Source organism: Typopeltis vanoorti, chromosome 13, assembly GCF_054136105.1.
Source record: "Typopeltis vanoorti isolate ZY-2024b chromosome 13, IOZ_Tvanoo_1.0, whole genome shotgun sequence".
Taxonomy (NCBI): Eukaryota; Metazoa; Arthropoda; class Arachnida; order Uropygi; family Thelyphonidae; genus Typopeltis; species Typopeltis vanoorti.
This window is the reverse complement of record NC_143561.1, coordinates 85,327,462-85,343,246: the sequence shown is the minus strand read 5'-3', so window position 1 is coordinate 85,343,246 and position 15,785 is coordinate 85,327,462. Positions and strand designations below refer to the sequence as shown.

Here is a 15,785-nt window from a genome sequence, read left to right as displayed (position 1 = left end):
GGATCAGATCTTCACTTTACGACAAATAGTCGAGAAAGCATGGGAATATAACAAAGATTTGTATTTAAGTTTTGTCGATTTGGAAAAGGCATATGACAAGGTACCAAGAGAGAAGCTATTCAAAACGCTACAGTTATATGGCTTCAATGGGGCATTATATCAAGCAATACTTAGTCTTTATTTGAGTTGTAAGTCAGCAGTTAGAATTGAAGGAAGTACAGGAAGATGGTTTAATGTTAAATCTGGTGTGAGACAAGGATGTACATTATCCCCTCTGTTAATTCATTATCTACATGGATCACATTATGAAGGAAAGTGGTATTAAACATGATATCAAAATTGGAGATGTTAATGTCAGCGCTTTGCTTTATGCCGATGATGTTATACTTCTAAATAAATCCGCTACAAGTCTGCAAGATTCTCTGACTAAATTGAATAACTGTTGTAATAGATATGGTATGAAGGTCAGCAATAAAAAGACAAAGACAATGAAAATAGGCAGAATCATTGAAAATATCAACTGTGTTGTGAATGGAGAACCTGTGGAACAAGTAAAACATTTCAGCTACTTAGGCACAATTTTTAGTGAAGATGGCAAATTAAATATGGAAATAGACAGCAGAATCAACAAAGCTGGTATGATAGGAAGTCCATTGAATAAATTCATATGGAATAAGAGAGAAATTAGTCAGAACACTAAATTAGCTGTATACAAGACAGTGTTCAAACCAGTTTTAACTTATGGATATGAGAGCTGGGTCAGAAGTAAAACACTTGACCAAAGACTAAGACCGCAGATATGAGAGTCCTGAGAAAGATTAGAGGCGTGAACAGATAGCATCAATGGCAATATCATATTAAAGATGAGGATATTAGGAAAGAACTTGACATTGTTAGCATCCAGGAATGTGTTAGCAGAGCTAATCTCAGGTGGCATGGTCACTTAAATAGAATGGGAGAGGGAAGATTAGCAAAACAAGTGTTCTCTGCCAGGTTGGCAGGAAAACGACCCAGAGGAAGACCAAGATATATAGGTGGATTGATACGGTACAAAGTGCCTTAGATGATAGAAATGTAAGATCTGATAATTTTGGAGTGTTGACAAGTAACAGACTAATTTGGAGGAAAATTGTAGATAGGAAGTTAGTAATGATGTAATTTTTTTCATGTAGTACTATCAGATCCTGAACACCCCTTGAGGGTACACAGCAGGAATTTGATGATGATGATATGTTAAGTGGAACACTTTAAATAAACCAGGTATAGAAATTTTCCAGAATAATAAAATATGCTGTTATTTGCAGATGATTATAATAATATCAGATATGTAAGAAATTTACAAAGTTGCAACAGATATAATTTAAACATTATAGTAGAACAGTGGAATAAAAATATTATTGTTATTATTACGTGACACCTGCAGGGAGTCCAAAGACTCATTGAGGGAGGGCACTTATTCTACAATCTTGTCTCCACCACTCAATCCATCAAATATAATGAACCACAACTACACTAACACCATATACCACCCACCACCACCACCACCATTTGCATTTTCACAGACAATCGCAAACATCCATCCATGCTCGCAGCTCAAGATTCGAACCCGCATCCTTTTTAGCTGCAGAGCGGGTACGTTAACCACTCGGCAGTTGATATCCATAAATAAAGCTAAAACAATTGCATTTTGTGAACAAGCTCCAGTCAGAAGTAAAATAGTTATTAATAATAAAGTAATAGAAGAGATAAATACTTTTAATTATCTCAAATAATGTGAAATATATGAAAGAAAAAGTCATAAAATTAAAAACTACAAAATTTTTACATTATAGAATAGAATGCTCAGTCTGAATATTGTACAAAAAGAAACATGCCAGAATATATACAATATGTACGTTATTATATGGCAGTGAAATTTGGGCAATAAATAAACAAGATCAACAAAGAATAGGAAGGAACAAGTGAAATAAGATTCATTCAGCAGAATACACATTATTAAATAAACAAAAAAAAATGACACTTTATAAAAGAACTAAAAATCAATAGAAGGGTGTAAATCCCCCATGCAATCAAAAATCTACATATAACTTTTGACTCTCCCAAAAACTTAACTAATTACCTACTGTTGACTGGAGGCCTTATTGATAACAATCAGTCGATTATCACATTTTGTATATTATATTATATACTGTATTCTTACAATAAAGTAAGCTAGAGAAAAGAAAATGTCAAGAAAATCATAAGGAAGAGAAAATACATTTACAGTACTGTCCTATATTTATTGATACCGTTAGTTTACATCATCTGTATATGAGAAGAATTGTCTCTGTCAGTACCTACATCAGTATTGTCTTACATGATAGATAACACTGTCAGTTAGTACCTATATCAATATTGTCTTATATGATACAAAACTCTGTAGATGTTATACGTATTACTAACACTAGGCATCAAAATTATTATGACTAACATTATTATCCCTAGACATCAAAAATGAAAAGATAATGTGAAAAAGAAATTCATATTTATTTATAGATATAATGAATCATGCATTGATAAGAAAGAAGCAGCAATATGATTGCTTTATGGTAGCCCAGCCTATACACTAATGAATGAATCATTTTAAAATTTATTTTATGCTAATTACTTAATTTTAACTAATTAATTAATGATTAATTTTATGCAGTTATGATTTAATTCTGCATCTTTATGTTTCGTTACATTTTTCTCGACTGTGAATGGCACTATGTATGGTTTGTAAGCGATGATAGATTTGTGTATATTTTATTGTAGTAAATGATATAACAAACTAGTATCTAGGTATATATTATGTGTTCCTAACATATCTAACTTTTTTAAAAATTTCTTTCGATATTTCTAAGCTACATGGTTTCTTTGCGAGTTTTTTAAAATTTTTGCAAATCTCCAAAAAATTTTCCAATATGTTTATCGAAAAAATTCATGTATAAGTGGACCTGTGCCATTCAAATTCTTGTTGTTAAAGGGTTCAGTTCACTGTATAAGCAAAATTGAATAGAACATGTAAACCGAATGGCCAATATCTGATTTCCTAAACAATAAAATATAAACTAATTAGAAAGAGAAGGCCATGTAGATCTCAAAAGAGGATATTAAATTGAAAATGAGACAGAATAGCTCATATGATCTATATCCATATTTAGCATTGATGATTTGATATTGCTTGCCATTGAAGATTATTGTTTTCAGTGTTTAGTGTTGAATACTCTAGCTACTCCTTCCTTTCCTTAATTCTTATTGCTTGAATATAAAATGTTGTAATGATTATTAGAAAACTTGACCCGTCTTATTTGTTTCAATAATACCAATGGTTTTGATATCGTACTTCTCAAATTTTCCTGCAAGTTCCACTGTTGATACCTCTCCTGGTGGTGCTGCTTGTCTTGAATTCTGCTGATGTTTGGGTGGAGTTTGCTTCAGTAGCTGACTTTTCACTGTTTGTTTTGATTCCCTGATGAAAAGAGCAGGGTCTTGTTTAATCAGACAGTGCCTCCCAGCCATCATGGAATTTCATCATTTTATTTTGGTTTAAATCAATAGAGAATACAGTTTTTGGTTGGCTAAATCCCAAATTGTCAGCTCATCCTCATTTGTTCATTATCCAGATATCTGCAAACAGGATGTATAATGAGAAGGCATGGATTGGACATTTGGTTGATTGCCCACATGCCTTAAAAAGCTAGGTTGTTGATTGTTTAGTGACACCTAAAGTGATATTAGGAGATTCTGGGTATTTGGAGTAATTTGTTTGAAGAATTCTGAAATGAAATGACCATAGTGCATTCCCTGGAAGAAACCTTTCATTTAAACCATCTTGTTCTTCACCAAGTTTCTCTTCCAAGTGTGCTTACACAAATAACACTTGTAACACTCAGTAGGAGATTCTTCTGTAATTCTCACATGGTTTTATTTATTTTTATTTTTAAATAGATGGATACAATGAGAGTTATACTTCAGTCATATGGAAATAAGACTTTTTGTAGCCTTCTTGACTTATGTAGTGTAGTCACTGGAAAACTTTTATACTTCCATGTTTGAGTATTTCGGATCAATTATTTACTTTCCAGCTGTCTTGGCACATTTTGTGATGGCTTTTCCTATCTTTTTCATACATATTTCTTTTAGTATGATATTCATTTTTTTTAATTTTTTATTTTGCTCAAAATTAAGTGGTGATCATTTCCTATTTTGAAGTCTTTTCTATGTTCTTTCTTATATCCTGAACCAGTAGAAAGATCTTATTATATAACATCACAAGACAAGAATACCTTCAGAATATCAGAAAGACACAAAATATTACTTTGTGTTTTCTATCCACATTAAAATATGCAAATCTTTATTTTCGAACATGTTGTTACTAATGAGTTGTTCATACTCTGAACATAAATCTAGTGAGTAATCACTGGTATTAACTTTGCTCTTTTCTCTAAACTTTCCCAAAATGTCTGGTATTCATTTCTTACTCATCTTCAGCAAGAGCCAGGTTTTCTTTGTTGACTCTTTTGTCTGATTACTAGATAAATTCATGTTTCCTAAGTAAAGTATAACTTTCTTTTGGACCATAGGCACAATACACCTTATTATCCTATTACCCACATCACTCTACTTCAAGTTATCTGCTATTCAAGCAGTTTATCTTCATGTTCTGTGTTTGGAATACTGTGACAACTCTTTCTCTCTCTCTCTCTCTATCTGATCCCTGTTTACCAAAAAAAATTTTTTTTATACTGATCCCCATACACGAGAGGGCAAGAGACCTATAAGCACATCAGTGGCATGTGGGATGCAGATTGAGGGCTGAAATAGGTGTTTTCTTTTGTAAATAGCTTCAAGTCGCAATTGTTTGCGAATACTTCATGAGGAAGGCTGTTCCAGAGGACAGAGGGTTACGGAATCAAAGAAGAAGAAGAGGAGAAGCAGGTTTGGTGTGTTTGCAGTTGCACTGTAAAGGGATGCTGGGCAGCTGCTGCTCTTGTATTAACAGGTGCAACTGAAAGTGAAGGAATGATAGTTGCCAATTCACTGGAACCGTGATCATGGAAGTACCTGTGGAATAGACATAGTGCCCAAACACTGCATCTGTGAGATAGAGGTTGAAGTGAATCTGTGAGAGCATGATCATCAGTGAACCTAATTGTTTGCCTCTGGACAGCATAAAGAATTTTAAGGGATAGTTTTAGGTTCACCACAAACATGAGAGCAGTATTCTAAGCACGGGTGGATTTGGGATTTGTATATAGTTAGGAGTTGGTTGGGTGTAAAATAGCCTTTTGAATGAAAGAGAATGTTAGGTTAGGTTAGCTAACATTCTCAGGCTATTGATGTGTTTATGCCAGGAGAAACTGGAATTAAACATCAGTCGAGGCAGAGAGATCTGATCTTGTTTGATACTTGATGTGTTACTGAGGGTAAGGGTAGTAAAGCTGAGATCTTTTTTGTGAGAGAAAAGGCAAGACTATGTTTTGGTGGCATTGAACATGACAAGATTGTCCTCACCCCACTGAAGGATAGTATGAAGATCAATGTTTAAGGCAATCATAGATGGTTTTGTAGTCTGGGATATCAGAGTAGCATGGTTTGTCAAATGAGTGGAGAGTACCGTTGTCAGCAAAGCCATGGATACGATTAATGGTGATTGCAAGTAGGTCATTTATGAACAAGAGAAAGAGTAGGTGATAAGACAGCCTTGAAGCACTCCAGCATTGATTGTGAAGCTTGAAGAGAGGAAGCCATCCACAATGACTCAGAGAAAACTAGCCACTTAATCACAGAGGGTGGCAGGGAGACCAAAGAATGCAATTTGTTAATTAGGACATGATGCCACACGGTCAAAGGCTTTGGAAATGTGAATAGCAATGGCACAAGTTTCTCCATAAAAAAAACTTTCCTTGGCAAGTGTCTAGTGGTGGATGATGTAAGCTAGAGGTCAGCTGTAGATCTTGAATAGCAGAATCCATACTGGTGGTCGCTTATTAATTGGTGGCTTCTAAGTAGTGGAAGAGTTGGCTATTGATGACTCTCTCCGTTATTTTGGAGAGGTCTAAGGCATGGCAGTTGGTTAGTAGTTTGATGGTTGACTTCTATCATGTTTTTTAGGAATAGGATGGATATGAGATTGTTTTCATGCATTGGGATAAGTACCAGACATGCATAGTAGATTGTAGACAATGTAAGATGGTTGTTAATTCTGGAGCACAGTGTTTGAGAATTATTGGAGAGATGCTATCAGGCCCAGGAGACTTAAAAGTATCCAAGTCTATTAGTAGTTTCTTGATTTCTTTTTTTTTTTCTGAAAATATAAGAAAGCATACAGTGTTTGGATTCTGGTATGGTAGAGGTGATTTCCTTGTCATCAGTGCAGCAGTTTGAGGAAAAGAGTGATGCAAGGAGGTCATCTTTATCTTTGAGTGAGGTAACAGTGGTGCCATCAGGATGAGAGAGAAGTGGAAGTGCAGGAGACAGAAGTTGTGTTCAACAGCCTTAGTGAGGGACCAGAAGGCACAGCTTCCATTTGGACAGGAGGTAAGTTTTCTCCTTTTTGGCTTTTATGGATCTGCTGATGACTAATTTGCATATGTTGCTTGCCTTGGTGTAGGTAGGGTATGAAGCTGGAGTTCTTGAAGTGAGCCACTTGCAGTGAGCTAAATTTTTTTTTCTTCAACTGCTTTGATACACTTTCGATTATACCAGAGCTGGGAAAGTAGATGAGGATATGCCTTGAATTGGGGATGAATGTCTTCATGCCAGTGAGAATTTCTGTAACTCCTTCACAGCTGGTGTTAGGATCAGATGAGCAGAAACGATAGTCAGATAAAGAAAAGGAGTAGAAATTATAGAGGTCATTCCAGTTGACTCCTTTGTTAGTACCAGAGGATGCAAAGTTGGGGTGTTTGGAGGAGGGATGTTCTATGAGAGAGGTGATCTCTATACTATATCTGGAAGGAGAACTGATCAAAAAGAGATCCAGAGTATTTGGAGAGTTGAAGCAGGTTATCAGGAATCTGAGTGAGTAGATGTACAATTTGTGTTAGGTTATTACTTATAGCAAAGACTTCAGCTTGGTCAGTGGTGTTGGAATAGGAGAGCAATTGAAATTGTGAAAGTTGAGGTCATCCAGGAAGATAATCTCACTATTTGGGTAGTTGGATTGTAGATGGTCGAGTTTCATGGAAAGGAATGTGAAGAAGTTGATATGGTTATCAGTGTTTGGAGACCATTAAATGCAACAAATGAATGTTACTAAATGGGGAAAGAAACGAAATCTTGAGGCAAAGGATGCCAAAAGCAGATGATTCTAAATTAGCCATTCTCTGGCATGCTATGTCAGATTTCGCAAACACACAGATGCCACCCTTGTGATGAAAAGAATAACAAATTGTGTAGTTTGGACACTGGATGTGGACAGTAGGAGATGTAATTGTGATCTGGGTTTCTGTCAGGAATAAGATGTCTAGTCTTGAAGATTGCAAGTGGTGGTAAATGTTATTTGTTTTTGTTAATGCCATCGATATTAAAAAGTGGATGTGGAAGTGAGTTTTTTATGAAAAAATTCTGAATCATTTCCTAAAAAACTTGATGTGACTTTTTTTGATGGAATTAGTTTATGAGGGAGATTCATTTTTGTCATAGTGTTACTTTCATTGTTTGTAGGAGCCTTCATATGTTTAATAACATCTTTTATAACATGTAACATCTTGATAGTTATCATGTAGCAGTATCTCACATATTTTATTCCTCTTTGTTTCAGTAACCCCAATTTTGTTGACATGAGACTTTTCTTCTGCAAGTTCCACTTTTTTTTTTTTTTTTTTTCCCAGTGAAAATTCAATTGTTGGTGCCTCTCATCTGTTCTAGTGAGATTGAATTTGCTGTTAGTAATTTGCCGATTCATTGTTTTCCCTGGTTCTCAAATGAAAACCGCATTATCTTTATTTAAAATGGACAGTGTTCTACCCAAGATGATGTTTCATCATGTTGGACACATTTTTATTTGTGGTTTTAAACTAGCATAGGATATAACTCAATTGACTGATTCCAAATTGCTATTCCATCTGTTTTTGTTCTTGTCAGTAGGATATCTAATAATGGGGTTTCACCATGAGAAAGGGAGAATTGAGCATTTTGCTCAAAGCCCTGGTAACGTCACATAGCCTATGACAGGGCTATGAGAAGGTCTCCTTCCTCTCATTTATCAATCTCTTTACCTTTATATTTGATATTTGTTCATATTATTTTGTACCTTGTTTGTCAGGTATAGAAAATACCTTTATTTATCCCATCCCCATCCATAAAAGCTGTTATCCTTATAGTACATTTAGCATTAGTACCATAGTTGGGCTATGAGTTAAATAATCTGAAAACCCTTCTTTGAGACAAACACGAACAAGCCATATTGAGCCCTCTGTTAAATATGGCAATGACTAAATGATTTTGCACAAATTTTGCTCTTCATCTGCCACCTAAAGACATTCAACTAACCATTCAAGCCTACAGTGGGATTCCATAGCCTGCTGGAAAGCAGATATGCTAACTGTTCAGCCAGCCAGGTTGTTGATAAACATTCAGTAAAATTCAGTTATATGAAATTATTGTTACTTCTACTCAGTGCATTATTAACAGCTTGCTTCTTTTCTCTTGCTGCTATTCTGACTGATCTTATTTTGACCAACCATAGTAATAATTGAATGTACATTTTTAACTGGCTGACACTTTCAGATATGATAGAAAATTGTCTACTCTTTTTTTTTTGCAAAGAAGAAATTGCAATATGGTTTAATTTTTCTGTACTGTAAAAGAGAAATGCTTAAGCATCCATATTCCATGTTCCCCCCCTTTTTTTTTTGTTACAAATGATTCTAAACATATCCAAAATTTGCATAATGATATCGAAATTGGGGAGGGGGGGAAATAATTTTCACATAGAACAGTAATGAATTGATGGGGGGGGGAACTGAAATGCTATTTTGCAAGTCCTGGTCATGTTTGGTCATTGGTAAGCAAATAAAGACTAACATTGGTAGTTTTACAACCCATTTCATTATCCAGCATCCAGTATTTCCAAGCATTTCTGATACTATGTGTTTAAGTTCATATCAGACTTGACCATACATAGGTCCCTACTGTGTCAGACAGGCACATCTTCAAAAGTTTATGCAGCATGTTAGTTGCAACTTTTTTGTAGAATTTTATTTGCAAAATTAACATTTTTGAACTGTTTAATGGTGTAGAAAATTTCTGATGCAATTCAGATTCATTTCAAGTTTTATATATATATATATATATATATATAAAATGTGTGTGTGTCTGTGCACTTGTGTGTTACATCTTTATTTGCTTTTGTGCACCCAATGACTCAGCTATAAACAGGCATTAACAAGTGTTTACTATATATTTTCTGTAACTGAAAATTTGAAAGAGGATGTCAGGACAAATGTATTTATTTAGATACTATGTTGATGGTACAATAAAACTTTTGCTTGCAGGCTTGAAAGAAAATATTCTGGCCTAGAGATTAGAAAACATCAATATTCATCCCAGTTCCTAAAAAATAAAATCCCAGAGGTTAAGAATTATAGAACCATTGCTTTAATTTCACATGCAAGTAAAGTCATTCTGAAAATGATCCAACAAAGACTGGAGCCATATGTGAATAGAGAAATGCCACAAGAACAGGCAGGCTTTAGGAGAGGAACTAGAGAGCAGATAGCAAACATGAGATGGATTATGAAAAGAACAAGAGAATTTCAGAAGGAAGTATTCATCTGTTTTATTTTATTATAAGAAAGCTTTTGATTTCTTGGATCACAACAGATTGTAGACTATTATAGATCAACGGGAATACTTAACATCTAATTCTCTTGATAAGAGAGCTGTATGACAACCAAGAAGCTTCAATAAAAACAGTCTTTGGAGAAACAGGTAGTGTTTCAGTGGAAAAGAGGGCTCAGCATGGTTGCATATTGTTGCCCTATCTTTTTAATATTTATAGTAAATACATGATGAGAATGGCTAACTTAGACAAAGACCCAGCTGGAATTAAGAGTGGTGGCAGAAAAGTAGATGATACAACCCTTATGGCAGAATCTTCCTTAGTTTCTTCCATAAGGGTTGTATCATCTACTTTGGAGTGGTTGATTCTACTGGTTAAGAGAAAAAAAGCAACAAAGTCGGGCTTAATTTAAATATCAGCAAAAAAAACGTGATTGCTTCTGGCAGTATAGATGAATTTATGTTAGAGGGAGATAAAATAGAGATTTTTGAAACTTATGATTTACTGGGTTCCAGAATAAGAAATGATGTAAATGTGAAGATAAAATTAAAAGAAAGAGAGTCATAGGGAAAAAAAAAGCAATGTTAAACCTGACAAAAATTATGAAAGATAGAGATTTGAGCAAGGCCATGAAAGTTAGAATTGTCAAAGCAAGGGTATTTCCAGTAGTGAGGTATGGATGTAAAAGCTGATTATTAAGAAGAAAGAAAGTGAATTGATTCATTTGAATTATAATACTGGAGGAGATTAAGAATTCCATGGAATTCTTAATCTCCTCCAGTATTATAATCTTATACTCTAAAAAGGTTTTAGAGAGTATAAAGACAATGCTCCTTGGAAACGGTGATCACTAAACGGATGTTAATGTACTTTGTACATATTATGAGATGGATTCCTGGAAAAGGCAGTTATTTTGGAGAAGATTGGGGACATGATAAGGTGAGGAAGAGAGCTGGATGGACAACATAAAGGAACTTAATAATTTGAACTCACTATTGCTGGAAGAAAAGACTAGGCCAAGTGGGTGGAGAGCCTTTGTTCACATGATCATCAAGAGTCAAAAACTACTGGATGGCACTTAATAACAACAGGATCATTTTCATTCCATTTGTCTCTAATTGCATTACTTTTTTGCTAAATGTGGTACATAGATTGTAGATGTCTCTGTATTAGTGATATAATAAAAACTACTTTTTTTCTTGAATGGAATGCTTTTCACTAGGGACATTTTCATTCCAATCTTCAGAAAGAATATATATAGCGAGTAAAAATTTATAAATTCTTGAATAAAAGAAAAAAAGGATCTTGCGTATTATAAGAAGAGAAATGCATCTCTTGATTGCCAACACAATCCCAGCATATGCACGATTTGTTATCAATGAGAAAGAAGAGCTGCTGACAGAAAACAAGGGGGGGGGGGGACTTATGTAATGAAGGTAGGCTTCATGAAAAGGTGGATAATTACTTTGATCAGAAATTATTTACATGTATGTTGCAATGTAAAAAGTGTATACTGATTATCAGTGAATAAAAGAAATTAGAGAACAGCAAAGTGAAATATAAATACACAAATTGTACAAGTGATTGCTGATCCATTAGCCAACAGGTGTTTCTGCCATACCTAGATGAATCATCTGATCAACATTATTAATTCAGTAGATGATCCCCTTCCTGTAGTTATTTACTGAGCTATCAATGTATACAGCTGCTGTTTACTGTTGGTTAGTTATTTATATTTTTCAAACAAATCTTTCCCTCTTCCTATAAGTTTTCTTGCCTTTTCTTGCCCATCATAAATGAAACATCCATATCAAGAGCTCATAGAATTGCATGTAATTTACTCCACCTCAGCAGCTTATAGGACACACACATATATCATGACTGTAAATTGTTAATAATTAATTTGCCAGTAATGAAAGTATTTCTATTCGCACCTGTTTTTTCTTGCCCTTATATTTGATATCCTCACATGGCTCATTAATGTTGATTCACATATTTACACCTTTTAGTAATCCAAATAAGTATTCCACCCAAATATAGCAATTCTCTTTAATTATTGTTTTCTAATATATCCTAAAACACATTCATTTCACCTCTCTATGCAGATTTAGTTACAGAGAACCCGATATGATATATGGCAATGTGAAACATGAGATATTTTTGACCTACCAGAAGGTCAAGGTGGCATTGAAAGTTCTCCAGTTGCCCTGCATGAATATGTTAATATGCTGTATTTGACTTTAATGAAAGCAGGGAACTTGTTTCAGTGTTGTAGAAATTGAAGTTAACTGGAATTTCCAAATTAAGATATTTTAATGAGTAAGTTTTACATGAATTACACAGTTGCATGCATTTTATGAAGTATCATTTGTGCATACATGGAAAGTACATATTAAATTCATGTTTTCTTCAATAAACTTTCTTCTTCCTACATTTTTCCTGAGAAGGCAAAAGACGTATGCTGTTGCATTTCAGGCAGAATAATTTTGCATAGACTGTCTTTCCAGAAGCTGAATGCAAGTTTGTTTTCCTTCTTAAAATTTCAACAGATTAAATTCTCTTAGACTTTTCCTCTCATCTTTTTCTGGTTGGAATGCTTGTCAAGATGTTTTAACTTTTAAACAATTTTTTTTCTGTCACTGAAGAAAGTTTCAGGAGAAACGGAAATATCTTACAAGATGGTTGCCGTCCTCATTTTAGGGGATGACACTTGAAGAAAGTTTTATTGCTTCTCAGTTTGAAAAGTTTGAACATATATTCAATATTGGTATCTTTATGTATGAGGAAATTTTAACTTGATTAAATTATTATTATTATATATATATTTTTTTTTCTGAGAGAATTGTGGTTGGGTAATTTTTGTCCTTTTTTAATCGTCCAGCTCATGAAAAGCTTTAGCCTGTAGTAATATATTAGCATTAGTACTGTGGGATGAGCTAAGGGTTAGGTAATCTAGAGACCAAATACAGAATCTTTTAAAGTCACTATAGGAGTATAGTAAGCGGGACAGTGGTCTTGCACTAGGCAATGAAATTCATCTCCAGCCTAAAAACAAACATTTAGGCTCATGACAGGATTCAAAAACCTATAGCATGTTGGTTGGAGATGGAGAGCAAGTACATTAACTACTTGGCCAACCAAACTGGCAGTAGCAAAATAATTCTTTATTAATTTAACAAGGACATTAATTTCATTACAGTGAAATTTTCTTCATAAATAGGCTACAGACTACTCAATAAGCAAAAAACCCATTTCCTAAAATAAAGAGCCAAAAGGCTTCACTTCGGCAATGCAAATTTATAAAAATTAAGTGGATATTAAATCCAGCATTATTTCAAAGCTGAATATAGAAAGTATGAAAGTTTCGTATGAAATTTGACCAGAGAGAGCTTCTGGAATACACTCACCAATATTTATGAGTTGCCCTAGCTAGACCTTATAGGAGAGATGATCGCTATGCCCAGGTGTCAATATATTCCCCTTCTATTAGTCCATTAGTCCATTCTATTAGTCCATTTTGAAAAGGTTTCACTGGCCTGACAGCTGTTTCAAACAGGTTGGTTTTCATCAGATACCAGGCAGAAACCTTAAAAGAGCAAAAACTCTGAGTATTAAGAACTTTAAACATTGGAGAGGTGTATTTTTTGTAAGCGAACTCTCAGTCAGTGCATAAAAGTATTTATGCAAAAAACGCAAAAAAAAACTAGTTTCTTTGATTTAAAAAAAAAATAAATAAAAATCATACCACCTCTATATGTGATAGGCTAACCGTTGAAGAAATATCTAAGAATAAGTATGATAAATCTCATATGTCCTGATTTATAGTGATTTTCATACTGGTTTTCTTATATAACCTCTATCACCATGTAATATTTATTTGTAACTTTTTTGGTTTTAACAGGTAGAATTTACAGCAATGCGAGACCAGTATATGCGATGTGGTGAAGGCTTCATAATCTGCTATTCTATTACTGATAGACGCAGTTTTGAAGAAGCAGCTGAATACAGAAAACAAATAGAAAGAGTGAGGCATACTGACAATATTCCTATTGTCCTGGTAGGAAACAAGTATGATTTAGAAAATATGAGAAAAGTGAGTTTTTTTTTTTTTTTTTTTTTTTTTTTTTTTTTTTTTTTTTGTCACAAATATTTGCATTTACTCTGAATTATTTCATAGCAAAACTTGTTACAATTGTACATTTTTTTTATTCTCTCAGATTTTAATGAATAAACAGTGAAAAGTGTATTTCTTTAATCCAGGAGTAAGAAAGTGTTAACATCTTTCCTATGATATAAATGAAATGATATTTTTTGTTAGTATAGAAGTATTTCTATCAATCACATCAATGTGGTGACATTAAACTTGGAACATAGCAAGTCTGTGGGATCTTATTATCAGACCTGAAACTCAAGGGTTAGTCAGTCATGGTCTAGAAACTAAACAGTTTTCCCTCATGTCATTCAGGATTCTAATTACCAAGATTATAGTGTCACAATGAGTGAAATCCCTTAAAAATGTTCACAAATAACTGTTCCATAGCAGGATTTGAATTCATACCCGCTTGTAAAAAAAAAACACAAAAAAACATTGGCATGAACTTTTTGGTCATCAGAGATGAATAGCCACTTTTCAGATATGCAACAGTTGATAACTGAGAGAGGTGGGATGATGGTAATAATAGCAAGTCTGTGGGATCTCATTATCAGAATCAAGGGATTTTATTATCAGACCTGAAACTCAAGGGTTAGCCAATCATGGTCTAGAAACTAAACAGTTTTCCCTCATGTCATTCAGGACTCTAATAACCAAAATTATTAGAGTCAAATAACTGTTCCCATAGCAGGATTTGAATTCATACCCTCTTGTAAAAAAAAAAAAAAAAAAAAAAAAAAAAACATTGGCATGAACTTTTTGGTCATCAGAGATGAACTGCCACTTTTCATATATGCAACAGTTGATAACTGAGAGAGGTGGGATTATGGTAATTAATTTATGTTGACCAAGGTGAAAATGCAAGTTAATATCATAGTATTAGCAAGTCATTTACAGAATCAGACTTTGGTTTTCACCTTCTTCTTAAGTAGCTTCTCCAGTTTGGAAGTATGATACACTAGAGTGTCTGATCCGGTTACAGGCAAATTCATCGGAAAACAATTAATCGAAAGGCAGTTCATCGAAAAAGCAATTCGCCGAACGACAATTTAACGAATGGCAATTCGTCGAAAAGGCAATTCATCGAATGACTAATTCCTCGAATGACAATTCATCTAACGACAATTCATCGAAAATTTTTCGATGAATTATGAAAGAATTCATCGAAAAGTAATTTTTCTTGCAAAGTATTGTTTAAAAATCTTCAGTAACAATGCAGAACGTTACTCATGATACAGACAACATATTTAAGTGGTCATTGAAACAATAATAATTATTTTCTTGCATTTTAGAGCATTTAATGTAAGTGTACATCCTGCTTCATTGTACAGTTAGCGATTTATCTGTAGAGAAGACAGGAGTACCACATGCACTTATCTCCCGAATAACCTCGAAAACATGTAATTGCAGTTAATAAGGGGAGGAATAGGCTAAGAAATTCGTTCTACCAAATTTTGTCACAATAAATCTAGTCAATTGAAATTAAAAATTTCATTAAATTTCATCCAGCCAGAGCGAAGTTGCTAATATCATTTAGGAACTTCTTTATGGAAATGTCATGATACAAGTGATCCATTACAAACTAAAACTGAAACATGCATTCAGCTTCTTGTTCTGAAAACTTCTGCTAAGTCTGCGAGTTATTGTATACATAATTTCAACACTATTCTTTGTAGCCCCGAATATAGCTGAACTGAAAACTGGAAGGGTTCGACATTTTTTTGTAAAAGTTTCAAATACGGAATCCAAATAAAATTTTTTCATTAATAAATGTAATAAATAAATAAATTTACTGAGCATAAGTTAGTAGACCTAATACTGAGA

General features: G+C 33.9%; 1 protein-coding gene across 1 annotated transcript in view; it reads left to right on the top strand.

The window, feature by feature from the left end:
- Ric (Ras-related protein interacting with calmodulin) overlaps nucleotides 1-15,785 on the top strand; it is a 126,948-nt gene that overhangs the window by 89,401 nt on the left and 21,762 nt on the right. Inside the window, exon 5 of the mRNA XM_090403071.1 lies at nucleotides 13,710-13,901. Within this exon, the coding sequence (XP_090259197.1) occupies nucleotides 13,710-13,901 (192 nt within the window). The remainder of the gene's footprint in view (nucleotides 1-13,709; nucleotides 13,902-15,785) is intronic.